The sequence below is a fragment of the Rhamphochromis longiceps genome, linkage group LG18 (assembly GCF_057381845.1).
Source record: "Rhamphochromis longiceps isolate RC_006_pf linkage group LG18, R_longiceps_female_GT1.1, whole genome shotgun sequence".
In the NCBI taxonomy this organism is placed as follows: domain Eukaryota; kingdom Metazoa; phylum Chordata; class Actinopteri; order Cichliformes; family Cichlidae; genus Rhamphochromis; species Rhamphochromis longiceps.
The window spans coordinates 26,920,987-26,948,715 of record NC_140574.1 but is presented as its reverse complement, the minus strand read 5'-3'; the positions used below and the strand labels follow the sequence as shown (position 1 = coordinate 26,948,715).

The 27,729-nt window shown below is 42.6% G+C and overlaps 3 protein-coding genes across 3 annotated transcripts; 2 read left to right on the top strand and 1 right to left on the bottom strand.

The window, feature by feature from the left end:
• The first annotated feature begins 2,648 nt into the window (after nt 1-2,648).
• On the top strand, nt 2,649-5,030 carry LOC146648517 (myocilin-like). Its single transcript, XM_085389405.1, has 3 exons — nt 2,649-3,246; nt 3,724-3,828; nt 3,926-5,030. The coding sequence occupies exons 1-3, from the start codon at nt 2,769-2,771 to the stop codon at nt 4,726-4,728; spliced, it is 1,386 nt and encodes a 461-aa protein (XP_085245531.1). The 5' UTR covers nt 2,649-2,768; the 3' UTR covers nt 4,729-5,030.
• Nucleotides 5,031-8,584: 3,554 nt separating this feature from the next.
• LOC146648516 (polyisoprenoid diphosphate/phosphate phosphohydrolase PLPP6-like) lies at nt 8,585-12,519 on the bottom strand. Its single transcript, XM_085388647.1, has 2 exons — nt 11,671-12,519; nt 8,585-9,327 (listed from the first exon to the last, which is right to left on the bottom strand). Exons 1-2 carry the CDS (start codon nt 12,047-12,049, stop codon nt 8,906-8,908), a joined length of 801 nt encoding a protein of 266 aa, XP_085244773.1. The 5' UTR covers nt 12,050-12,519; the 3' UTR covers nt 8,585-8,905.
• Nucleotides 11,906-22,395, top strand: LOC146648515 (peroxiredoxin-6-like). The gene is made up of 6 exons (XM_085388648.1): nt 11,906-12,039; nt 12,526-12,657; nt 13,240-13,396; nt 21,439-21,588; nt 21,707-21,853; nt 21,988-22,395. The coding sequence occupies exons 2-6, from the start codon at nt 12,566-12,568 to the stop codon at nt 22,114-22,116; spliced, it is 675 nt and encodes a 224-aa protein (XP_085244774.1). The 5' UTR covers nt 11,906-12,039; nt 12,526-12,565; the 3' UTR covers nt 22,117-22,395.
• The last annotated feature ends 5,334 nt before the right edge of the window (nt 22,396-27,729 follow it).

Genomic DNA, 27,729 nt, shown 5'->3' with positions numbered 1-27,729 from the left:
CTTTAACCCTCTCGGGCTCAAATTAAACTTTTTGTTGCTAATGCACAACCAAGTCCTGCAGTGGTACTTCTGAGTAAAAAAAACTCATAAAATATGTATGTGGGGTAATCAGGTTGTTAGCTTTTAACTGTTGCAAATCGGCAACGCCTGCCTCAAGAGGGTTAAAAACACACCTGGTAGACCAATATGCATAGCGAAATATCCAAATTATCATTAGACGCACGAAATATAAATATAATAATAGACAGCAGAAACCAGACATAGCAACAAAATTAATAAAAATGTCAGTTACGCACAGAGACTTAAAACTGGCACTGATGTAGCCTGTCTAATATGGAGAGGAGGTTATTCCAAAGCATCGGCGCTGCAACAGCGAACGCTCGGTCTCCTCTAAGTTTCAGCCGTGACTTTGGGACCGAAAGCAACAACTGCTCAGCTGACCGAAGGGAACGAGTGGGGACATGGGGCTTCAACAAGTCAGACAAATAAACAGGTGCCAGACCATTTAGAGATTTAAAAACCAATAAAAGGACTTTAAAACGGATCCTAAATTCAATTGGTAGCCGGTGTAGAGAGGCCAAAATCGGAGTGATGTGGTCAAATTTCCCTCTGCCAGTTAAAAATCATGCCGCAGCATTTTGCACTAGTTGCAAGCGTGACAAAGTGCCCTGCCCAACCCCTATTAAAAGAGAATTGCAATAATCTAAACATGAAGTAATAAAGGCATGAATAACACTTTCCAAGTCACGCTTGGAAAGAAAGCGCTTAACCTTCGTTAAACGTCTGAGGTGATAGGATGTTGATTTTACCACCCCGTTTACGTGGTCATCAAAGGTAAGTGCAGAAAGTGATCGAACTCTTTAGTTGGGAAGTCAAAGCTGCAAGATCAACATCTGGAGTGTGAGAAAAACGATTTGGGCCAAATAAGATCGCTTCTGTCTTCCGATCATTAAAATTTAAAAGGTTTTTTGCAATCCATGCTTTAACATCGCTAAGGCAGTCAAGCAGAGGTCGACTTGGGAGACTATCAGAATGACTAAAAGGTAAATAAAGCTGGCAGTCATCTGCATATAGATGGAATGACACTTTATGTTTTCGGAAAATCGCACCAAGAGGCAAAAGGTACAGTGAAAACAATAATGGCCCAAGAATAGATCCCTGAGGCACACCCCAAAGCAGAGGGGCCACAGAGGATGAAGCGGACCCCAACTTAACACAAAAGGTCCTATTTGAAAGATAGGACTTAAACCACACAAGTGCCGAACCAAAAATTCCCACACAGTGCTGTAAGCGGGAGATCAGCAAATCGTGATCCACTGTGTCAAATGCAGCAGTCATGTCCAACAGGACCAGCACTGCATATTTACCACAGTCTGTCGCTATCAGAATGTCATTCATAACTTTTACGAGGGCTGTCTCTGTACTGTGAAATGGCTTATAGCCGGACTGAAAGATTTCCGACAATTGAAAGTCATTCAAATAGTCCATCAACTGAGAATAAACAATCCTTTCCAGAATGAACAATTTTAATTCATTTGTTGATTGCGAGGCACTCAGGGCTCAAGGGATGATTTCACTGTCTTCAGGTGCCATGAGAAACATATTTTCATATTTTTCTTTTAAGCAGAGTTTTTTTTATATTGGGAAAGACTTTATCACCTCTGTCACTGCTTTTTTGCCTTTTCCTTTTCAGAACTGCATGTTGGGTTTTTGGTATAAGAGTAAGAGTAACAATTGTCTTAAATGTCTTCCATTTTTAGACACTTTGTCTTATTCAGACTGTTGGGCCCCCTGGTCTTTTGAAAAGTTCATGCATCTCTGCAATGCTTCTTCTTCTAAGGTTATGTGAAAGTTGAGTAATGCTTCTTGAAAATTGTGTCATAATTTTGTATGTATATATCAGAAGGTTGGTGTCTACAACCAGCAATTTCAGCGTCATCTCTCCAGACTGCTTACTGCAAGTTCTGTGTTTTTCCAGCCTGAAAGGTGAATGATTACTTCCCTTTGTCTTGATAATTTATCTGTAATTTGCGGCCATTTGCAAAAAATATGGGGTTTGGATTAGTCTCCATTCCAGACTGCCTCCTGTGCCAGACATCCTGCTCAGCTGTAGTTGGGACAGATAAGTTCCAGTCTGCCCTGAGGTCTTCTCAAGGACCAGCTTGCCTTGCTTTCGAGCCTGGCTGCTGAATGTTGGCATCCTAAACACTTCCTCTCAGCACAAATGTACGCACACACCGAGCCCATAAACTGAATTTGTGGTTAATCACACAGTGGTTTAATAGAAAGACTATCAGTTTCAAAGGAAGTAAACAGCACAGCAGCTGACACGCACTAGACACATAAAGAGATGCTCTCCAGTCAAAACAACCTGCAGAGACATACCGACTGCTGAGACACACTAAAAGAATTCTTCACAGGAGTAAACAAACATTAAATTTTTCCACTGATTTTCACATCGTTTTTGCTGTCTCTGCACACATCTCCACCACCACGAGCAAAAAGAAGAAACACGTGGCCTTTTACACAAGCACCCCACAACCCCCGGTTATTTCATTCCCGACACACTCCTCGTCCCCTCCCATTCTCTGAGTTAACTGTATAAATACCCACACTCAGAGCATTATCAGGATATCAGACACTCAGGCGAAAAGAGACTAGCTTAAGAAAACAAAAGAGAGTCTAAAAAAGAGTCTAGGTTTTTAACAAGAGAAGTTAGACAACTGCATCTACAAACTTCCACATACCACAAGATTCAGTCCTCTGAAATGTGGCTCCAAGTGTCCCTCTTTAGTTTGTCCGGCTTACTTCTGTCAATCCAAACCCAGGCTCAAGATCGAGCCTCCCTCCACCGCTCCAATGACCCCTCTGGACATTGTCATTACACCTTTACTGTGGCCAGTCCACAAGAGTCCAGCTGCCCTGGAAGCGACCGCGAGATGGATGGAGTCTTGTCCAGGCTCACCCTGCTCGAAGCTTTGGTCAGCCGTCTCCTAGCAGGAGTAGACAAAGGCACCATAACTGGGGTTGGAGCTAATAGAGAAGAAGGTCTCCAGGAAGCTTATTCCCAGGTTACTGGGGAAAGAAACCAGCTGCAGCAGGATAAGGAGCGTCTAAACAGGCAGATCCAGGAGCTGCAGAGGAGGTTGGCTGAGCTGAGCCAGGAGGCAGAAAGCCTCAGGCAGAAACCCTGCCAGCAGACGCTCACCTCAGTGGGCACTCAGCATGAAAACAGACCAGCCAATGGTATGTACCAGTCAGGGGGTAACAGGAAACCACACAAATAAAAAATTATCTTAGTTAAAAGATTGTCAATCACAAAAGAACACATTTTTTTTAACCACAAAATCATACAAATTCAAAATAATGCTTTTTTTAAAAAAAAAAATCTGTGAAGAAACATATTTTATGCAATTTTTGCCAGCTCTAATGTTTGTTTGTTTTTTTCAGAATAAATGTTTCTGTGGTAGACTCGTGCTTTGAAAAGTCTAAAGAGGCAGAGACAGGTTGGCCTGCAGTTAACTGTCCCCAGTTAAGTAAGGGGATAGGAATTTTTACCACAGTCTTTTTTTATGGCTTCGTCACTCATGTTGATGTTTACACAAGTGTGATTATTTTCAGGGTTAGAGCATCAAGCACTCTGAGGAAAAAACAGGGACCTTACAACTTTGAGGTTAAAGTGTTACTTTTGAGTTTTGCTCAGAATTTGTATTTCTCTCCCAGATCCCGCATATGACTTTGGGAATAGTGGATATCAGGAGATGAAAGCTGAAGTGACAGAGATCTCTGCATCCCACGTCTTCCATGAAGGAAGTCACAACTTCACAGGTAGCGTTTTACTGGAGTTGTTGGAATCGAGCATTATAGCTTTTAAGCAAATTAAAATTTAGAGTCTAAATTAAAGTAACTTGCTTTTTTCCCTCAGGTTGTGGAGAGTTAGTGTCAGTGGGAGATCCTGTGTCACACAGGAAAGCTGACAGTATCACAGGGAAGTATGGTGTGTGGATGCAGGATCCAGAGCCTCAAGGCCCTCAGTACACCAACAACACTGTGTGGCGTATTGATGCAGTGAGAAGAGATTTGCGTCACCTCTTTGCATATGAAGACATGGATCAGTTCTCCCGAGGTTTCCCAATGAAGGTGCTGGTTTTGCCAGAGCCTGTGGAGAGCACAGGGGCAACTGTGTACCGAGGCTCCCTTTACTATCAGCGAAGACGCAGTCGGACACTGATTCGCTACGACCTGGCTTCTGAATATCTGGCATCCCGCATGGACCTGCCTCATGCCGGCTTCCATGGCCAGCACCCTTATTCCTGGGGGGGCTACACTGACATTGACCTAGCAGTGGATGAACAGGGTCTGTGGGCCATCTACAGTACAAGTAAAGCAAGGGGTGCAATTGTAATTTCACAGCTGAACCCCGAGAGCTTGGAGGTGAAAAAGACCTGGGAGACTAATATTAAGAAGAACACAGTGGCCAACGCTTTCATGGTGTGTGGACGTTTGTACACAGTTGCTAGCTACACTGTTCCCAACACCACCATCAACTTTGCGTTTGATACAGCCACTGGTGTGGGACAAGCTGTCTCCGTGCCCTTCAAAAACAAGTACAGTTACAACAGCATGGTGGACTACAACCACGCTCAGAGGAAGCTGTATGCCTGGGACAACTTCCACATGGTCACCTATGACATCAGACTGGGCAGGGCCAGCCATGGCAGGAGCTAGAGAGGACACAGAGAAGGACTGCTGTTGGCAGGACTGATGCAACAACAAGTGATAGAGATGAAATAAATAATCATTTCAGGTGCTCTGTCAAGGCTGTGCTATCAATGTGTTTTGAATTTTACAGTATTTCTGTGGCATTAGTATCATAAATAAGGAGTGGCATAAAAACAAAGAACTATTCATACAGTAAAGCTGTTCAGTGTGGTTATGTGATATTGTTACTGATGGCTCATGAAACAGAATTGTAATCTGCAAATGTTATTTTTTATTTAAGATATGAATTTATGAAATAAAGTTTTTGTTTTCTGGATTGCATTTTGAAAATGTAGTCACAACCAAGCACTCATGTCCTCAGCTGCCAAAGTCACAAACTGCAGCGTTCCAACTGCTGACTATAGCTGCGTCAAAGAGCAAGTTAGTAGACTACAGTGGTTACAATACCTAAATTTAGAGCTGACTGTGCTGTGGTTCTCAGATTTACTGCTTTTTGTAGATGTACACAACTGAATTGAGCAGGACGTAATCCAACATTTCACAAGCCATCTCGGTTGATTTGCATCCTCTACAATGACAGCATACTCTTCAGAATAACTTTAAATTAGACCTGGTTAGCATAAATGTGGAATTCAAAGAATGAAGCTAAGTATTATCAGCTCAAAGCCAAATTATTCTCTGCTACACTTTATGTAACCTAATACAAAGCATGAGCACCACAACCCCTGTGAAACAGTCCAATACAGGTTAAAGGATACAGGATGTTTCATAAAATAAAATAAAACAAAAACAAAAACTTCACATCATACAAGCACATTTCCTGTTCATCAAATGCCCCCGAGCAGTTCTAACCATTAAATATAACTGCTCTTCCTCTCCTATCTATCTTGCATTTCTTCATCTCTGAGTGCAGTCAGTTGTTATTCTTTTCACTACCCCATGAAATACAGCAGCAGGATGTTTAGCTAGCAACATACTGTGACAGCAGTCCACAAACCTGACCTGATAGAAATGTTACATTTCAAATTACCTGACACTTTAATAACATGTTACTCCCTTTGTACTTGCTCCTCTTCTTTATTGCTAACTTGATGCTGAAATACCAAGACCAATTCCATATAGGAACAGTTTAGTGCTTTAGATTATGCATAAATTATCTTTGTGCATCTTTCATTTCGTTGTATGCTGTAAGCGTTGGTGATGGCTAAACCAATAGGATTGTCTTTTATGTCTCATTGTTCCCTTCATTTAGGCACAAATCTGTTTTAAGGTGCAAAGTACCACGAAATAAAAACTTACCTCAAATGCGTTAAACCTAATGTAACAAGCTGTTTTGAAAATATAAGGAGTAGAAAGCACAGACCTTTTATTTTAAGCTCCTTTTTGCTAGCCAAAGTTAGCATCCTAATGAAATAAACAAGCTAGCTAGAAATAGCATTAGCTGGCATCGCCCACGTTCATTAAAATATGGTTACGGCTTCATTAAACAAAAACAAACCATGCCACGTAGAATCAGCACCAGCAAAGAAGCTCAGCTTTGGAAGCTAATGTGCTGTTTATTACCTACAACCTCAACCACAGGCTTATCTACAGGCAGCATTAGCCAAGTTAACTTATGTCATAAAATAAGGACAACCTTAGTCCATTCTAATACTTAATACTACTGTTAGATGGGCTGGACTGTGGGTTCAGAGATCCTTCCTCGTTGTTATGCTACTTCCTGAAAAATATAATTTTTCATTAAATAGAAATATTGCCCATTTTCAATTTGAGGGCAACAACATCAAAAAAGTTGGGATTGGGCAACAAAAGGATGGAAAAGAAGGTGGTACTAAAAAGAAACAGCTGGAGAAACATTTTGCAGTTAATTGGGTTAATTGGCAACAAGTCGGCAACATGACTGGGCATAGAAATAGCATCTTAGAGAGGCAGAACGTCTTAGATGAAAATATGAGCAGAGGTTGACAATCACCAAAAAACTGTATCTACAAATTGTAGAACAATTTTAGAGGAATGTTCCCGTGTAAAGTTGCAAAGAAATCATTCAGAGTACATAACGTCATCAAAGGTTTCTGGGAAGCACTGTGTGCAAAGGACAAGCCTGAATATCATTGCTGAATTTCTGAATGTCTGCACTGAATTTAAAAAAGTATGATTCTGTCATGGAAACCATTGCATGAACTCATTCACTGTCTGTGAACGTATTCACCGTGCCATCCACAAACATAGGTTAAAGCTGTCGTGCAAAGAAACCTTTCTGAATCCAGGAAAGAATTGAGGCCAAGAGAAAAACTGTTCTCTGGTTAGGCAAATCCAAAATTTACATTCTTTTTGAAAAACATACGCCATGTCCTCCCAAAGACGAGGGGGACCATATTATCAGTGCTCAGTTCAAAAGGGTTGCATTAGCCCTGCGGAATTAGCAGCTTTCGCATCAGGAAAGGCCCCATCAGCATGATTACTGAGTGCAGGTTTTAGAGCAACACATGCTTCCATCCAGTCCAATTTATTTTCAAGATTGCCCTGCATGTTTCAGCAAGACAATCTTGATGCACATACTGCAGCTATTACAATAGCACAACTTTATAGTAGGAGAGTCTGGGTGCAGAACTCGCCTGCACTTCAGATCTTTCACCAACTGAAAACATTTCAAGCATCATCAGAAAATATCTGTCCATCTTCTTCCACTTATCCGGGGGCCGGGTTGTGGGATCAGCAGCCTAAGCATAGAAGCCCAGAACTCCCTCTCCCCAGCCTCCTCCTCCAACTTATCCAGCAGGCCAACCAAGAGATGTAATCTGTCCAGCGTGTCATGGGTCTGCCCCAGGGCCTCCTCCCAGTGGGACATGCTCCCAACACCTCACCCAGGAGGCATCTTTGGCAGGCCCCTCACTTTCCGAGAGAAAAACGTACTGCTTTTAAAAGAAGACGGGATTTGTCTTACAGCTCTAAACATGGCTCTGGCAAAACTTTTTTGAGGCTTGTTGCAGCCATCAAATTCAAAATGAGCTAATATTCTTCTTGTAATTATATATTTTCTCTTTGTAAACCTTTGATATGTTTTCCATGCTGTATTGTAATTAAAATATAATTTCCTTGTATTTTGGCTTTAGTTACATTTTACATTTACAGGATATCAACCTTATTTTGGAATTGAGGTTCTAAGATACACAGTATATTCAATAAATGTACTCCTCCTTTTATAATTACAGAAAGCCTTCAGAAAATTGTTCCTATTTAAACACAACTGTGTTCTTTAAATTTAGATGATAAAAGTTTAAATAATATGAGTATATGTATTCACACGATGAAACTGAAAGAGATGAGGTTACTTCTGTCACATTTCTTGGAGTAATAAAACTGCTAACAGACACGCGCCCACACGTCAGCTCACCTGCATTATTTGAAAGTCAATAAAAATGAGCAGCTTTGCTTGAAAATATCCCACGTTCCCACTTACAACCTGAGCACAACTTGTCACACTTTCCAGCTGTTTATGTAGGCTACACACGCATCTGCTGTCTTAACCTGTTCAACATGTTAACTCCAAACCCACATGTATCGAGTGTAATGATTTCTGTAACAACTGCTTGCTTTGGAAGTGGTATTCGGTGTGTTAAAAAGGAGGCGGTGGCAGCAGTTTATCAACACTGTAAGATGAGATGGAATGTGTTACCGTGCAATGACAGTCAGGAGACTCAGCAGCAGCAGCTGATGGAAACTTGGTTGAGTGTGAGTTGACTTTCCCCACAACAATGTTCACACAAACACACTGTGGCTAATCCACATGAAAAACAAACACAGAAAAAATTCTCACATCATGAAGTGTGTCAAGGGGGATTTCTCTTTTTTATACCACAGTTTAAACTTTCACACACACTCAAAAAAAAATGTAATTTTTTAAGATAGAAAATTTAATTAAATAAATTCAACATTGGTTTCAGGCTTGTGAAATTAAGTCCATGCATTATCAATAGTGATGTGCAAACAAGCAGCTTAATGGAGGTAAAACATTTAATACTTCTACTTCAAAATAAAAGTAAACACAAAGACAAACACATAACGCTGATACAGATTTTTTTAAAACATATAAGAATCCTAAAATAACATCAATAATCAGGAATTTCAGAATTACCCACTCAGGTTCAACATTTTCCTACATGCACACACACCTAAACCTGACCTAATGTTTCCCATCTAGCATCCAGAGTCCATCGTAAGCCCTGTTCAGCCTCTCTCCCAGGCCAATGAGCAGCGCGTCCTGCAACCAGTCCCAAGTCACCCACAGTCTTTCCACCAGACTGTACTGGCAGTAGCCCATGGCCAAGCCAAAGCCCACATCTGTCACATAGTGTCTTGCAAGCAGCAGTCGGGACAGGCTCACCAAAGCAGCCCACCCCACCACCAGGAGCCGCATGGAGTCTGTGTCCACCAGCTGGGCGAGGAAGAACCGGGCGCACATGGCCGCCCGTGAAGCGTGGCCGGAGGGAAAAGAATAGCGCTCCACGAAGAAGGTGGAGAGGATCTCCGAGCGGTTCTGGGTGGGCATGCGACGTCTGACCAGAGTCTTCACAAGTCTGACAAGCAGCAAATCCAAAATCAGAGCTGTGGGGAGGAAGGAGTAGTTTTTAAAGTTGAGGATGTAAATAACAACAAGATTGCATTAGATATATATTAGTTTACAATAATAACAATTATTATTATTATTAAATATTAGTATTAGTATTACATTTTCCTTAAAATATATTAGAAAAAGAACTAAATAGCTGAAAAGATGAGTAAAAAATGCAGCTGAAGTTGTTCAGTTGTTGATACATTTATTTAAAGCTTCAGTTAATTATAGATTTACACTGTAAAGACAAACAAAAGTTTTACTTTAGTGTGTTGAACTTAATTTGTACCAGCTTTGACACACTTGTTTTCCCGCTTAAGTTAGCTGTACTTTCTGTCCCCATTCTGAGTTGCACGCAGTTGCTTAATTGAGCACTTGATGTTGCCAAGTATGGGGCATTTCTGCAAAAGAAAAACTTGTGGTAAAGATAATGTTTAGCTTCATAAGCTTTATCGGTGCTGTGATCATTATTTCAGTTAGGCTGTGTTTCGACTAGCTTGTGAATTCATGATGTGGTTTCCTATGTTAGCTTGCCCCGGTAACTGAGACTGCCTTTTTAGGGTTTGATTACTAGTACCAGTGTTACTGTAACCATGCAGTATGTAAATACTGTGGAAAAGTTGTCTTGAACTTATATCTAATATTTAATCATGGTGACTTTGTTTGAGTTTCTTCTTTAATTAAAAAAAATTACTAGACTAAGGTTTTATATAAAACTTATATAAGGTTTTATATATTTTTTATACTGAGAAACAGCCGACAGACATTGCTCCACACCTCGCGGCTTAAAGTCAAGAGTCCTCTGAGGAAAAGTAAAAATTTTTCCCTGCTTTCTTGAATAATTGTCCAGTTTTCAAATTATTTCAAGACATTTTTTTTCCAAATGCTGCAGCTATTGATATTTTTTCAGTCTATTCTCACACCAAGGATACCTCTTCAGCCTAACATCCTCTAAAATCAGTCTGCTGCTGTGATCACAGTTTGTATTCTTGTTTCTTAATGCTTATCATAATCCTGAAAAAATATTCCTGGAATTTATTACATGATCATAATTGGAGTAAATGACCCTACTCTAATTAATATTCCTGGCAGATTATTTAGATTTGTGAGCTAAATCTACATGATCGGCACTGTGTCCAACAAAAATGACTAATAACATTAAATTGGCTAAGTAATACTTTTACATCCCTTGCAATTCCTTTGATGTCTCTAAATATCCTATCCCATCATCTCATTTATCATCAAATTTCAAACTTTCTCAAGCTTCCTAACACAGGTTTTGAATCCGCAGTGAATACTCTACAAATACTTGATGGCCTCGCCCAAAGTTCAAAAGTTCAACGAGCTCAGCAGCTTTAGGAGCTAATAAATTACATTTGAACATCTTTGATAGTCCATGAGGGCTTTCAGATATTTAAAGAACTGAGATCTAGGTATTTCAAACATCTTCAGATGTTTTCAGTACATCATTATAGCAAAGGTCAAATTTTGCAGTGAACCATGGTTAGCAGCTTTAGTTAGCACTCTGCTAAACATTTTGAAGTCAAGTGGAATTTTATTTCAGTTGAATCAACCAATAGTTGAGATTTTAAACATGTTGAACTCTTAATGTAACACCTTGGGGAACTGAGCAAGGCTGAAGTAAAAGCATATAACCAGTTCAATTTATTGACCTAGAAAAAAAATTCTAAAGGTCTTTGACCAGGTCAATACCTGATTGGTCTAACATCATATACTATCTCCAAATCTCCATGGCATCCTGGGCTTTTACAGGCCAGAAATAGCTCTGGCATTTCACCACAACACAATACAGTATAGCAGCACAGAGCTTGAACTCAAGGCTGCAAGTTCACAAATATAATCTACATGTGCAAATAAATCATCAGCCATGACCGGTGGATCACATCTCAGACAGCTCCCACGAAAAACTTTCCATCGCTGTCGTGCAGTTGTTTCTCGCTCAGACACCATTTACTCCTGCTAATGCATTAATTGGCACTAGTTGGACTCATTTTGGTCTCTGGACATTAAGAGCTATTAACGTTATCTAGCTTTGACCAAACATGAGAGCCACTTATGAATGCCACGGGTTCCACTGTGGCCATGGCACAAACGTGCATAATAACGCACCGGCTTATCGGCAATGTGGTGATAAATATGAAGCTGCGAGAGCGTCGGACAGCTAAAGTCAGTTTGACTTTGGAGCACTTCTTACGTAAATATCGAGCCTGTTGATGGCTGTGGACTTAGAGATGTGTTATTTATTAAATCAGAACATATTTTTGTTTCATTAAAGACAGAAATCCTAACATTAACTATGGTGTAATGATACTTACCCAATGCCAAATTCAGCATGATCTCTTGCTCCTCCACACTTCGTCCACGGAGAAGAGTGTACACGGTGCCGATGAGCCACGGGATGACATGACCGGAGAACTCGACCAGCCGGACCAAGGGCCGTATGCTGCCCCATGCAGACCCCTCACAGGCGCACACTCCGAGCCGTTTGGACAGCCATAGATCTATCGCCAGCAAAAACCGGAGCGTTACAGTAAATATCGGCTGACTCAGACTGGCTGAAAAGTCTCCCGTTTGCGCTCCAGAGGCAAAGTAAGAACAGTTGGAGCTCCGGCGACGGACTTGGTATTCAAAAGTTGCCCGGCTTCCACACGCAGCTCCACGGCAACTATTCCGCCTGGACCCTGGTGAGGACATTTTGGTTGGACAGTGCCGTAGGTCGTGTATCCGCTCTCCTTTATGGCCCCTGATGAGCTCGTAACATCCTGCCCGGTTTACAGGGGATAAATGGTACCAGTTTAGAACGGGACCGCTCTTGTCACGTGACAAGAATGAATCCACAAAACCGTGCTCGTTGAACGGGTCCGGTGTTGAGCTTTAGGCTTTTTCTTTAAACTTGGAAACCCAGCGAACACGTTATCACTTGTGAACCAGATAGCCCGCCTTGACTGTAAAGTTTGACTATTTTGTTAGTTGTGTCATAATAAACATTTCATGATAATAAATGTCTATATTCTCTTCACGACACCGGTCTGAGCGCAAAATGTGTCACAACTACGCCAAAGGCTCAGAGCGCAGCGCTTTTTATGAACCTAAATTGGGTCTATCATGCTGTGGCAGTGCGTGCGTGGTTTCCGCCTCTTCTTTATTTTTGCTCTACCTGCTGTCACCAGAGCTACTGCACACCGGACTAAACACTTCCACGGCCACAGCATGCCGGGGCTGCTGCTCGGAGACGTGTTTCCTGATTTCGAGGCAGAGACCACCACCGGCACAATTAAACTCCACGAATTTCTTGGTGATTCGTGAGTAGACTTTGTGACTTTTTATTTTTGACGCTGCAGGTTTACAGACTTATTGAGAATTCGCTTAAGAGCGGGGAGAGATGGCGGGATGTAGTTCCTGTCATGGTTTTTCGCTTCTGCTTTGAAATACTGCATGTGGCATTTTTAAAATCTGCATACTGTACCTGTAATGACGGTATTGTGGTCTAAGTGCGATCTAAGTGTGTCTAAAACAACACTTTACCACTTAGTGCATCTATCAGTAATCATCTCTTTGTGAGACAGTGAAAGTCTTCTGATATTGAGAGCATCTGTAAGCTGAACGAATGAAATTGAGGTCAAACCTGAGAAAAAAACGCTCCTTTGAGTGATTATGTGCAGACCGCTGACCTCAAGGTGGAGAAAAACAACTTTGCCATCACTTTTGACAACTTTGCTAAACTCGTTTTACATCCTGTTGTCCTTTTGTGAAACCCAGAAACAAGCAGTAACACACACAATATCAAGAAATGCAGACTGATGCGGAGAGGAAACTGGGTCAGGATGAGGCTTCTTTTTTTCTGAGATCGAACTGAGCATGGTGGTAAATCTGACTCATTTCAGATGGGGAATCCTGTTCTCCCACCCCAGGGACTACACTCCTGTGTGCACCACAGAGCTGGGCCGAGCTGCCAGACTCAGCACTGAGTTCAGTAAACGCAACGTTAAAATGATCGCCCTATCAGTGGACTTCCTGGAGGATCACCACGGCTGGGCCAAGGTGTTGTAACTACATTTTATTTATTTATTTATTTGCTGCACACCTTTAAGTATTTAGAAGTATTGGAAAAACACATAAAGAAAGCAGGAAGTCGGTGCTAGCTGGTGAACTGTGCTCTAAGCTTGGTGATATTTCAGCATTCTGACTTCCCAGCTGAGCATAGTTCTTTAAACAAGGCACAAGAGATTTGCAAGCCAAATGACATCGAGATATCTGGACTAATGCTAGGCTAAATCTATGTGGGTATTTAGGATTTTCCAACAACATGCTGAAATAAATGAATCCTTCTGGGTTCACTCAAAACCTCACTCCTATTAAAATCTCAGGTTTCTCAAATGAACAATGAACATTGAGCCTGTGCAGGCCTGACTCCTATATATAGTGTGTGCGGAAAGAATTTGCAACACAAATAAAGCTTCGACCACAAGCTGTGAATTTAAAACTGGGGTGAAAGGTGTATGAACCATATTGAGGATCTATAGAAGGACGAGGCTTGTGATTATGGGATGTGTATGAATGCTGTGTGTTTAGAGAGGCTAAAAGTGAGACTATCTCAGCCGTGGCAACTTTTTTTACTGCTAGCACTCAATTTGATTACATCAGTTACAACTACTACATTTCCCTTGTGGGATCAATATAGTATCAATCTATATATCTTTGAGAAAGCCTGAAAACCCCTTGTGTGAAATTGTCTTCCTGCTTCAAATATTTGATGCTTTTTAAAAATATATATTGCACTTCAAAGTCTACCATGTTGCCTTTGCAACAGCTGTGAAATGAGCATCACTTCTCTTCCCAAGTATAAGGTTAAGTACTGTATACTGCCTCCAAAGTTGTCAATCACAATGATTAATAGAAATAATAATCATTAATAATGTCTGTGGAATATCTACAATAGAACATCAAGGCACATAATCAGCAACCATCATTCCTGTGGCAAAATAGGATTATTATGTGAACAACCGCTGTTCAAAGACCACTGCGCACATTTACTCAGGGCCTTCTTGATGCGATGTTCTTCTGCTTCCCTGGCTGCTGTGTCTGTGGGGATGGTGTTGGCTCCGTGCTGTAGTGTCCTGATGACACCCAGTTTATGCTGCAGTGGATGATGAGAGTCAAACCTTAAATACTGATCCATATGTGTAGGTTTACATCAACTTTTAAATGTCCCTTATTACTAATGGAAATCTCACAGTCTAAGAAGGCTAACCTGCCACTTTTCATATCCTTCATATCCTTTTCACCTTTCCTTTTCGGTGTCTCAGATCCTCCTCCTCTCTTTCTCTTTCTTCCTCTTTCCATCCCTTCCCCTTGGCTAGCCACCATGGGGCTCTGCCCCCATCACTTCCCTCCCCCTTTTTAAGTCCAGACTCAAAACTCACCTGTTCACAACAGCCTATTCCACATAAGCTTTTCCATCCTGCTACTTTAATTTATTTTATTTATTTGCTCTATGTTTTATCCTTATATTTTTGTAAATTTTTGTTTGTTGTAATTGCTTGTGAACAGTGTCCTTGAGTGTTTTGAAAGGCGCTTTCTTAAATAAAATGTATTATTATTATTATCCTCCCTGGTAAATTTGATGTGTTGGTCCACCGAGTTAATGTGATCAGTGAATTGTGGCACATCTTAAGGTGTCATCAACATACCTGAACCAATGACTTGGTGGTGTTCCAGGGTAGGATAACAAAGCCCTATTTTCCACTTCTTCCATGTAAAAGTTGGCCACAATGGGTGAAACTGGGCAACCCATGGCACACCCATGTTTCTACCTGTAGTACTGACTCTTATATGTGAAATAGGTGGAATTAAAACACAGTTCCAAAAGCAAACACACGTGGTCGGTGCTGAGAGTGGTCCTGTTGCTGAGGTTGGTGTCATCCTGTAATCACTTACATATATATATATATATATGTATATATATATATATATATATATATATATATATATATATATATATATATATATATATATATATATATATGTATGTATGTATGTATGTATGTATGTATGTATATATGTATGTATGTATATATAGTGTCTGCTCCCACCCCCACAACCTCACCTGCAGTCAGCCTGGAATCCAGAGCCACACCACTGTGCCAGCCTCTCTCTTCACATGTTGCCTCCTGTGAGATTCCTGACACCCCTCCCCCACCCATCACCTTCACTCAATACCAGGTTGAGATGCAAATGAGGAGACTTCACTCAGGCAAGTCTGCTGGACCAGACGGAGTGAGTCCCCTTGTCCTCAAGGCCTGTGCCCCCCAGCTGTGTGGAGTCTTTCATAAACTGTTTATGCTGAGTCTGAGTCTGCAGAGGGTCCCGGTGATGTGGAAGACATCATGCCTCGTCCCTGTACCAAAGACGCCTCGTCCCAGTGGCCCCCAGGATTACAGGCCCGTGGCACTGACCTCCCACATCATGAAGACCCTGGAAAGGCTCATCCTGGACCAGCTGCGACCCATAGTAAGACCACATCTGGATCCCCTTCAGTTCGCTTATCAGCCTCGTCTCGGAACAGAGGACGCCATCATCTACCTGCTCAATCGTGTCTACACCCATCTGGACCAGCCGGCGAGCACTGTGAGGGTCATGTTTTTTGACTTTTCCAGTGCTTTCAACACCATCAGGCCGACCCTCCTGGGTGATAAGTTAGCAGCGATGCAGATGGATGCTTCTCTGGTGTCCTGGATTGTTGATTACCTGACAGGAAGACCACAATATGTACGTCTCCCACAGTGTGTGTCTGACAAGGTGATTAGCAACACAGGGGCACCACAGGGGACTGTCCTCTCCCCCTTCCTCTTCACCCTCTACACCACAGACTTCAGCCACTGCACAGAGACCTGCCATCTTCAGAAGTTTTCTGATGACTCTGCGGTGGTTGGATGCATCAGCAGGGATGATGAGACAGAGTACCGGGCTGTGGTCGACTCCTTTGTCACGTGGTGTGAGCAGAATCATCTGCAGCTCAACGTGGCAAAGACCAAGGAACTGATCGTGGACTTCAGGAAGACCAGGAAACACTTGACCCCTGTTTCAATCCAGGGGGTCAGTGTTGACATTGTGGAGGACTATAAATACCTTGGAGTACACATTGACAATAAACTGGACTGGGCTAAAAACACCACAGCACTTTACAGGAAGGGCCAGAGTCGTCTCTATTTTTTGAGGCGACTGAGGTCCTTCAACATCTGCCAGAAAATGCTGAGGATTTTCTATGAGTCTGTGGTGGCCAGTGCGATCCTCTATGCTGTTGCATGCTGGGGGAGCAGGCTGAGGGTCGCAGATGCCAACAGACTTAATAAACTGATCCGTAAGGCCAGCAATGTTGTGGGGATGGAGCTGGACTCCCTCAAGGTGGTGTCGGAGAGGCGGATGCTGTCCAAGATAAAGACAATGTTGGATAACACCTCCCACCCACTCCATGACATGTTGGTCAGTCACAGGAGCTCGTTCAGTGAGAGACTGAGATTACCGAAAAGCACCACTGAACGACACAGGAAATCATTCCTGCCTGTGGCCATCTCCCTGTACAACGCATCCACTTAACACACTGTTTGCTGCTACAACTACACATGTTTCTTTTCCAAATATTTATTTATAAGTGACTTATGTATGTATGTATGTATATATTGTACTATTCTTAGTTAGCGTATTGTCTGTCTTGTCTTAATGTTGGTTTAAAATGGAGCACTGTAACAAAAAATAATTTCCCCCAGGGATCAATAAAGTATTCTGATTCTGATTCTGATTCTGATATGTATATATATATACATATATATACATATATATATATATGTATATATATGTATATATATACATATATATACATATATATATATATGTATATATATGTATATATATACATATATATACATATATATATATATATATATATATGTATATATATGTATATATATATACATATATATACATATATATATATATGTATATATATGTATATATATACATATATATACATATATATATATATGTATATATATGTATAAAAACTAAACACCCAGCACGCCCCTGCGGGCGGTTTATCCTTGAGGCTCCTGCGCAGTATCTTAGCTGTTCCCAGGACTGCGCTCTTCTGGACAGAGATCTCCGATGTTATTCCCGGGATCTGCTGGAGCCACTCGCCTAGCTTGGGAGTCACCGCACCTAGTGCTCCGATTACCACGGGGACCACCATTACCTTCACCCTCCACATCCTCTCGAGCTCTTCTCTGAGCCCTTGGTATTTCTCCAGCTTCTCGTGTTCCTTCTTCCTGATATTGCTGTCATTCGGAACCGCTACATCGATCACTACGGCCGTCTTCTTCTGTTTGTCTACCACCACTATGTCCGGTTGGTTAGCCACCACCATTTTGTCCGTCTGTATCTGGAAGTCCCACAGGATCTTAGCTCGGTCATTCTCCACCACCCTTGGGGGCATCTCCCATTTTGACCTCGGGACTTCCAGGTTATACTCGGCACAGATGTTCCTGTACACTATGCCGGCCACTTGGTTATGGTGTTCCATGTATGCCTTGCCTGCTAGCATCTTGCACCCTGCTGTTATGTGCTGGATTGTCTCTGGGGCATCTTTACACAGCCTGCACCTGGGGTCTTGCCTGGTGTGATAGACCCCAGCCTCTATGGATCTTGTACTCAGAGCTTGTTCTTGTGCTGCCATGATTAGTGCCTCTGTGCTGTCTTTCAGTCCAGCTTTGTCCAGCCACTGGTAGGATTTCTGGATATCAGCCACCTCCTCTATCTGCCGGTGGTACATACCGTGCAGGGGCCTGTCCTTCCATGATGGTTCCTCGTCTCCCTCCTCTTTCTTGGGTTTCTGCTGCCTGAGGTATTCACTGAGCACTTGGTCAGTTGGGGCCATCTTCCCAATGTATTCTTGGATGTTCCTTGTCTCATCCTGGACTGTGGTGCTGACACTCACCAGTCCCCGGCCCCCTTCCTTCCGCTTAGCGTACAGCCTCAGGGTGCTGGACTTGGGGTGAAACCCTCCATGCATGGTAAGGAGCTTTCTTGTCTTTATGTCAGTGGCTTCTATCTCCTCCTTTGGCCAGCCTATTACCCCAGCAGGGTACCTGATCACGGGCAGGGCGTACGTGTTGATGGCCCGGATCTTGTTCTTACCATTCAGCTGACTCCTCAGGACTTGCCTGACCCTCTGCAGGTACTTGGTGGTTGCAGCCTTTCTAGCGGCCTCTTCATGGTTCCCATTTGCCTGCGGGATCCCCAGGTACTTGTAACTGTCCTCTATGTCTGCAATGTTGCCTTCTGGTAGTTCAATATATGTATATTGGATTTATACATATGTATATATATATATATATATATATATATATATATATATATATATATATATATATATATATATATATATATACGCCTATACATACATACAGACATACACATATATACACATAGCAGTTCAAAAATATGGCATACAGAATTACAGAGATTCAAACGAAATCGGGTCTCCTTGACGACATATAATGTTTCCATTTATCCCAAATCTCAATGAATATGTCATATTGAAATCTGTTAAAGAAGGTAATTCTTTCCATTTTAAACAACCCATAAACAGTCTCATGCCAGTCATTTAGTGATGGAATTTTCACACTTAGCCATTTCTTAGTAATAGTCTTTCGGGCAGCCAGACTCAGAATACCATATAACAGCTTGGACATTTTATCTACATTCACTGAATATAAATATCCAGACAAAAGTTCATCCCAATTAAAGGGGAGTTGCATACTAAAAATGGTCTGTAACTCAGAGTGAATCGATACCCAAAAAGTGTTGATCAATGGGCAAGACCAAAACAAGTGGAAGTGTTTTATTCCTTGGGCCCCACAGTTTCTCCAACAGCTAGAGTGATTAGAATAGTGTTTACTTTGTGCAGGTGTAATAAAAAACCTACAGAGACTCTTCCAACCAAAACATCTCCATATATTAGAACTAGAAATTTTCCACTGAAAGGCACACTGCTGATACCAGATATCATTTGAAATTGCTGTATTTGTTTCCCTTTCCCATTTTTGTTTAATGTAGATAGTGTTCAACTTCTTAACCTCTTGTAAACCCTTATACAATCTAGAAATCACCTTGAGGCCAGGATCTGCATGGTAAGCCTTGACAAATATATTCAAAACGGGAAGAGAGAAAAGATCTGTTCACTTAGGTATAAAGTTATGTAGATGATGCCTGATTTGAAGAAACCTGAAAAAAATCCGTATTGCTTAACTGGTACTGATCTTTTACTGATTGGAAATCCCTAAGAGTTCCCTTATCATAAAACATACAATATGCCATTAAGCCTTGCCCTGCCCATTTTTTTATATCTTGCGTCTAACTCAGGGGTGGGCAATCTCAGTCCACGAGGGCCGGTGTCCCTGCAGGTTTTAGCTCTCACCTTGGGTCAACACACCTGAATCACATGATTAGTTCGTTACCAGGCCTCTGGAGAACTTCAGGACATGTTGAGGAGCTAATTTAGCCATTTAAATCAGCTGTGTTGGTTCGAGGACACATCTAAAACCTGCAGGGACACCGGCCCTCGTGGACTGAGATTGCCCACCCCTGGTCTAACTTATTGGGTAAAAAATCAAGATCATAAGCGCACCATCTTAAGATCCTGGCCTCTTCATTCCAGTCATTCTTATTAAGAAACTGTAACCAGAGTTTTAAAGGCAAGTTAATCCATTGGTTTCCTTTATTAATTTGTTTTTTAATAAGTGTCACGTCCCATAAGCTTGCCTGAATCGGAAAATCTCTTGAGACAACTGTTTCTATTTCTTTCCATCTTGCTTGGTAGTCTACATTGCACCAACATGCTAGGATCCTCAGTTTAGCTGAAATATAGTAATCTTTCAAACATGGGAACCCCAACCACCCTTTATCTTTAGCCAACTGGATAGTTTGGTACTTAATCCGTGGTCTTTTCCCCTGCCACAGAGATTATTTTATCCCACTCCTGAAATTGTTTATCAGTTATTTCAACTGGGAGTGTTAGGAACAGATAAAGCATCCTAGGCAAAATATTCATTTTGACTGTATCAATACGTGACTTAAAAAACAAAATTGGTATTAAGTTCCATCTTTTAATATCCTCATTTATTTTATAACACAAAGGTTTAAAATTTACATGATATATTTTAGAGAGATCTTTAGTGATATTTACTCCAAGATACTTCATTTGCTCCAACTCCCAATTCAAATCCAAGGTGTTCTGGATGTGTTGTTCAGAGCTGCCTCTGGTTGAGAATCGAAGCCAGAAACTTTGAGATGTTATAGGTGATCGAGTTGATCATACAGACAATCGGTCTTAAAGGTGCACCCTGTTTATGTATCTAAGGTAAACCATACAGACTTGGTGTAGATTCCCCTGGGTATAGCCTGTGGTATGAGGTCCAGTCAATAGGATTGTCAGAAGCCGTTTGAACTAGACAATCTATCACCCTCTTCCTGTAACCACTTTCTGGGTCTTGCTTCATAAGTATTTTTGTCACTGAGCAGTGATAAAATTTACTCACGATGGGCTTTCTGGTTTAGCAAAACTGTGCACCTACCCTTGTCTGTCGGAAGGATAATAATGTTGTTGTCATTACTAAGTGATGTGAGTGCCTTCCTCTCCTCCATGCTGATGTTGCATGCTGGGGGCTTTGCATTGCTGAGACCGGCCAAAACCTTCGTCTGTAGTTGCTCTGCTTCCACGTCTGCAATATTGTTGTTTTGAATTGCTGTTTTGTGGCTGTGATCAGTTCCAGTTATCCATCTGGGAAACCAAACAACTTCTGGCGAAGTCGGATGGCACAACACAGAAAAGCTAACTCGTCAGGCCACGACTCCACAGTCTATATGATTGTGTTCTAAATAATGTGGGGGATTATTTCCTCACATCCCAGAAATCTACATTGAAATCTGAGTAACAGTGTATATATGACAGAGCTCAATCAATGTTGCACCACTCACACTTGCTTTGAATATCTAATGGAGAGCTTGCGTCTGTTCTTGTGTGTGACTAGGACATCGTGGCCTACAACTGTGAGGAGTCTGCCTGCTGCTCGCTGCCCTTTCCCATCATAGCGGACAGCAAACGGGAGCTGGCAGTCGCCCTGGGCATGCTGGACCCAGATGAGAAGGACAAAGATGGCATGCCCCTTACTGCCCGCTGTGTGAGAAACATAAACACACATTTGTTTTTGGAATTTGTGCCCCATCTCTGCTCATTCCTGTGAAGGTTTTTATCCCTCTCACTGGGAAACTCTCACCTTTTTTTCCCCCACCATCTAGGTGTTTATTATTGGTCCTGACAAAAAATTAAAGCTGTCCCTGCTTTACCCAGCCACCACCGGACGCAATTTTGATGAGATCTTGAGGGTGGTGGACTCGCTCCAGCTCACAGCAGGGAAGCGAGTAGCCACACCTGCCGACTGGAAGGTATGCCATGCATTTGAAAATGACCTCAGTTGCTGCCAGTTATTACAGCAGCTGAAGGCACAGATAATAGCTATAGGACCTGAGCAGCTGCTGTGTTGACCAGCAGACTTTTTGCAATGTGTCTCTTCCTCCAGCCTGGAAACTGCGTGATGGTTCCCCCGAGTATGTCTGAAGAAGAGGCCGCCTCTTTGTTCCCAGCTGGCGTCTACACCAAAGACCTCCCCTCTGGCAAGAAGTACCTGCGCTACACACCCCAGCCATAAGCACAGGCAGAAAGGATGCTGATATTCAACACTTGCATCTTTTACGTGGACTGCAATGTCCACTGCATGGACAGCGCTCTCACCTGGTTGATAGACATCCCAGCTGTGAATAAGTCCCAGTCAGTATGGATGGAATGAATACCAGTGCCTTATGATATAGGATTGAGACATTTAGTACAACTTCCTCTCCTCAAGCTGCCTACTTTTCTAAGAAGACAGATGGAAAGGAGCTGTCATGGGGAAATAGATTACTATTTGAATAAAAGATTTTTTTTTAATCTACAGTGTGGCAGAATAAGTCTCTTTTTTTTTTTAGCAGAAATACTGTTGGCATGTTGTTTACAGGTTCAAAGGTAAGATGTTTATGATGCCATTTAAGCCATACGTTGTATATCATAAATACATATAGGAATATGACCTCACAAATAGGTTTATTAATATCCATACCCATAAGCTACTCTCGTATTGATGCCTTGATGTTGCCATACCATCTGAGGAGTTTTGAACTAAATCAAGAGCTAGCTAGTTTGGTTAGCAAGGTCCATCTATAATCAGCTGTGATATTAATAAGAGAAAATGCACAGCTGACTCCTTAGAAGGGTCTCCACAACCCTGCACATAAAAGATGGACGTAGCAAATATGACACCACTGGCATCTGTTGTCCTCATTTTTCAGCTTGGCGTTAGTTTAGCATTAGCATTAGCATTTAGCTTGGTTAGAAAGTTGCATATATAAACTTTAGGTGTGCAACATACAAACATTAATATCTCTACTTAGTGTTAAGTAACTGTTACTGCTGTAACAAATGACCATTACAGACATGAAAAATGATGAAATAAATGAATACAATATCACAAAAAATAGAAAGATTTGAAAAATGTTTCAAAGGGGAGTTCAATTAGAAGCTGAAGCAGATGTTAGAGAAAGCATTCATCTGCATGTCTAGTAAGGGTTGCTGGGGTGGTCAGGATCCATTCATCATCCACTGTTATCTGTGTGACCTCTTTCTCAGATGATGGAGGAATCCAAACAGTGTGCTGATTCAAACTACACTCAAAATAGCAACAGCAATGACGAATTCCCTTGGCCAGTAATATGGATGCATTCCAGCAGCTGGCAGTTCAATATTCAGGCTGCAGAAACATTTCCTTGCAGTCTGGGATTACACCACCACAAATACAAGAAGATTTCTCATTATTGCTCAGATTAACATCCACGCCTGCTGAATAGTTCTGAAGCCAGGTACATTCACTCTGTGGTCTGGAAAATGTGAGTGTGGCGACGTCTCACTGCAACGCTCCATGAAGCACATCAGTCAACACTCATGTGTTCCCTCAGAGCCTTAATCAGTTCACCGAGCTCATCCATCCATGTAATCTAGAGTTGAGGGGAGACTGAAAACAAATTTCTTGGGTGGTCTGTACCACACAACGGGCCACAATATTTGTCAAATAGTTCAATTAAAATACCAAAAGGGCCGGTTCAGTGATTCATATTATCTGAGGTCTCTTCATAGAGACTAAAACTGATATCAGGCAGTAAACATCCCTTTTAATGCTGTGAAATGTGGCATTTCAACAACAACAACAATTCCAAACCAGACTCAAGTGGCCAATCCCGGACCTGCAGGTTTAAATCTACTGTATACATTTGTGGACATTTTAGGTTTTTGAAGCTGGATGTGGTGATACATTGAGAAGAGGTGCAACTTGTAACAAAATTTAATATAATTCCCCACTCTTCTCTTTACAGCTGTCAAGTTGAGCATGACAAGCTTAAATCAGTAAACATGATTAAATTTGGCAATAATGTTTACAGTGTGTAATACTGGTCTAATATTAAACTGCTGACAGTGATGATGCAAAACTTTTGCAAGACCAAGTTTTTTTGGTCATGCAACATGTTTTTGGTAGCATTTCTGTGCGTGCGTGTCATTCTGTGTGTAAACACATAGCTCATAAAGTTTTTAATGAATTTGAATGAATGCAAACTTTGTAGTGGTGTAGAGTCCGGTAATGTTAACAATCTTATATCCACCAAGGTCTTTAAGTAATGATGATTTATTTGCCAAAAAATGACAAAAAGCCTCATAAGTTAGAAACTATAATTCTTACAAGTATGGTGTGTATTGTTAACATATAGAAAGTACCTTATATAAAGATTTAAAATATCATGTTACATTTGACCTCTAACCTCCTTCAATAGATTCATCTCAAGGTCACCGTGATAATAAAGCTTTTGAAAACATTGTTTCTTTGCCATCGTTTGTATTGACAACATAAAAGAATATAGGGAATGTATGTATATACCAAATGTATGTATATGCTACTGCTTACTGCCCAAAGAGTGAGCTGCCTTGGCTGAGGTTGGCTTCTTGTTGGATCTGTAATGACATCACAGTGTGAGCGGTGGGTGGACGGAGCTACTAGGCTGGCATTCCAGCTCTAACGCCTTCACCCTAAGATGCATCGCTTCCCCTCCCAGCTCCCAATTTCTCAACTCCACTTCCTTAATGCAGAGCATCAGCTGGACTTCCTCAGCTGACGTCCCCCACCGCAGGACTGGGAGGAGCTATAGAAGTGGTTACAGGAAGACTAGTGGAAGGAGTAGGTACAGGAGCTAGTGGCTCCACATCAGCTATGCCTGCCCCATCCGCCAACAGTCCCCTCTCACCCAGTGCCTTGGCTATAAGCCGCCACAGTTCTTCCTTCCTCACAACCAGTGGTGTTTGCACATTAAAAAGGTTGGCAATAAGCATCAAATCTATCATATTACACTTATTCAACTGCTGCAATATAGGATTCCCAGCAAACTTATCCAAATCAAACTCCATTGTGGCTAACAACACAAACCAAACAGCCACCCACCTGGGCGCTACAAAAGGAAACGCAAATGGCAAGGACGAGCCCCCAAATACACACACACACACATATACATATATATACATATACATATATATATACATATACATATACATATATATATATACATATACATATACATATATATATACACACACATATATATAAAGTGGGCTACTGGAACAAGAAGGCATCGGTGGGCAAGAGACGAAAACAGGGCGTTGTTGGAATGCTACTATGCAAGTAACCCCGGCGGAAGGGGCTACATGAATAGGATGAGGGACCTATGGATTCTTCGATACCCAACATCCACAATGACGGCGAAACAACTAGTAGCTCAGTGTTCCAACATTCGAAAGAAGGGACTGCTCTCACAGCTAGAGATTGACGAGGTACAACACAAATGCTACGGCAAGGAGGAGTCAGGACGCCAGGTCAGGGGGGAGATATCATCACCCCCACCCGAGATTGGGTACATAGCCCCAAGTGCGATAGGAGATGCGAGAGGAACTGACCTGAAAAATAGGATCATGGCCAAGCTTGAAACCTGGATCCCGCGTAGCCGGTTACCAAGATTACGTGAAGTTCCCTCAGAAGGTCTGCTAGATGATGTTAATGCAGCACTACGGGCAATACCTACAACCACGATTACCGACACTAACAAGCTGATCTACAATACGGCAACAGTGATCAGTGAGATGCTTGGCTACAAGTTGAACAGCGACAAGGGGCAGTACCCTCCATGGAGAAGGAGGCTAGAGGGCAAGATCAAAGTAGCACGGAGGGAGGTTAGCCAACTAACGGAGTTGCAGAAAGGTGCGACAAATAAGGTGCCTAAGAAATACAGCAAGCTGTCCATACCTGAGGCCTTGGAAACTGCCAAGCAAAGACTCACAGCCTTGGCCAGCCGCTTGAGGAGGTACACCAGAGAGATAGAAGGCAGGAGAATAAACCAGCTGTTCTCCACAGAACCAGCAAAGGTGTACTCTCAGTGGCAAGGGAACAATAAGAGAACAGCACCACCAAGGCTGGAGACGGAGCAATACTGGAAGAGCATATGGGAGAAGGATGCAACCCATAACGGCAATGCTCAGTGGCTAGAGGATCTGAGGGCTGACCACAGCGACCTCCCTGAACAGGGTCCAGTAACCATCACAGTGGCAGATATCCAAGAAAGGGTCTCCAGTATGAAGAGTTGGACAGCACCAGGGCCCGACATGGTTCACGCCTACTGGCTGAAGAAGCTGACTGCACTCCACGAGCGTCTGGCAGCACAAATGAACCAGCTGCTAGTTAACGAGAGACACCCGGAATGGCTAACTGAAGGCCGGACGGTCCTGATCCCCAAGGACCCCAAGAAGGGACCGGTCCCCTCCAACTACCGACCAATAACCTGCCTCAGTACTACATGGAAGCTCCTGTCAGGCATCATATCGGCTAAGATGAACAGGCACATGGGTCAATACATGAGCGGGACACAGAAAGGAATTGGCAAGAATACCAGAGGCGCAAAACACCAGCTACTGGTAGACAGAACAATCAGCCGAGACTGCAAGACCAGACTGACCAACCTGTGCACTGCCTGGATTGATTACAAGAAGGCCTATGACTCAATGCCCCACAGCTGGATACTGGAATGCCTAGAATTGTACAAGATCAATGGGACCCTAAGAGCCTTCATCAGGAACTCAATGGGGATGTGGCGTACAACACTAGAGGCCAACTCCAAGCCCATAGCACAAGTCACCATCAAGTGCGGGATCTACCAAGGAGATGCTCTGTCCCCACTGCTGTTCTGCATAGGCCTGAACCCCCTCAGTGAGATCATTAACAAGACTGGCTACGGATACCGACTACAGAACGGAGCAGTTGTCAGCCACCTCCTGTACATGGATGACATCAAGCTGTATGCCAAGAGTGAACGAGACATCGATTCACTGATCCACACTACCAGGCTATACAGCAATGACATTGGAATGTCGTTCGGACTGGAGAAGTGTAGTCGGATGGTAACAAAGAGAGGGAAGGTAGTCAGAACTGAGGGGATTGAACTACCAGAAGGCAACATTGCAGACATAGAGGACAGTTACAAGTACTTGGGGATCCCACAGGCGAATGGGAACCATGAAGAGGCCGCTAGAAAAGCTGCAACCACCAAGTACCTGCAGAGGGTCAGGCAAGTCCTGAGGAGTCAGCTGAATGGTAAGAACAAGATCCGGGCCATCAACACGTACGCCCTGCCCGTGATCAGGTACCCTGCTGGGGTAATAGGCTGGCCAAAGGAGGAGATAGAAGCCACTGACATAAAGACAAGAAAGCTCCTTACCATGCATGGAGGGTTTCACCCCAAATCCAGCACCCTGAGGCTGTACGCTAAGCGGAAGGAAGGGGGCCGGGGACTGGTGAGTGTCAGCACCACAGTCCAGGATGAGACAACGAACATCCAAGAATACATTAGGAAGATGGCCCCAACTGACCGAGTGCTCAGTGAATACCTCAGGCAGCAGAAACCCAAGAAAGAGGAGGGAGACGAGGAACCATCATGGAAGGACAGGCCCCTGCACGGTATGTACCACCGGCAGATAGAGGAGGTGGCTGATATCCAGAAATCCTACCAGTGGCTGGACAAAGCTGGACTGAAAGACAGCACAGAGGCACTAATCATGGCAGCACAAGAACAAGCTCTGAGCACAAGATCCATAGAGGCTGGGGTCTATCACACCAGGCAAGACCCCAGGTGCAGGCTGTGTA

Excerpts from the sequence above, each read along its gene's own strand:
- LOC146648517 (XM_085389405.1), top strand. The coding sequence starts at position 2,769 with ATGTGGCTCCAAGTGTCCCTCTTTAGTTTGTCCGGCTTACTTCTGTCA. Across the intron at positions 3,247-3,723 it reads TGAAAACAGACCAGCCAATG|ATCCCGCATATGACTTTGGG; the intron begins GTATGTACCAGT and ends TTTCTCTCCCAG. Across the intron at positions 3,829-3,925 it reads AGGAAGTCACAACTTCACAG|GTTGTGGAGAGTTAGTGTCA; the intron begins GTAGCGTTTTAC and ends TTTTTCCCTCAG.
- LOC146648516 (XM_085388647.1), bottom strand. The coding sequence starts at position 12,049 with ATGTCCTCACCAGGGTCCAGGCGGAATAGTTGCCGTGGAGCTGCGTGT. Across the intron at positions 9,328-11,670 it reads CATGCTGAATTTGGCATTGG|CTCTGATTTTGGATTTGCTG; the intron begins GTAAGTATCATT and ends TCCTCCCCACAG.
- LOC146648515 (XM_085388648.1), top strand. The coding sequence starts at position 12,566 with ATGCCGGGGCTGCTGCTCGGAGACGTGTTTCCTGATTTCGAGGCAGAG. Across the intron at positions 21,589-21,706 it reads TGCCCCTTACTGCCCGCTGT|GTGTTTATTATTGGTCCTGA; the intron begins GTGAGAAACATA and ends CCCACCATCTAG. Across the intron at positions 21,854-21,987 it reads CCACACCTGCCGACTGGAAG|CCTGGAAACTGCGTGATGGT; the intron begins GTATGCCATGCA and ends CTCTTCCTCCAG.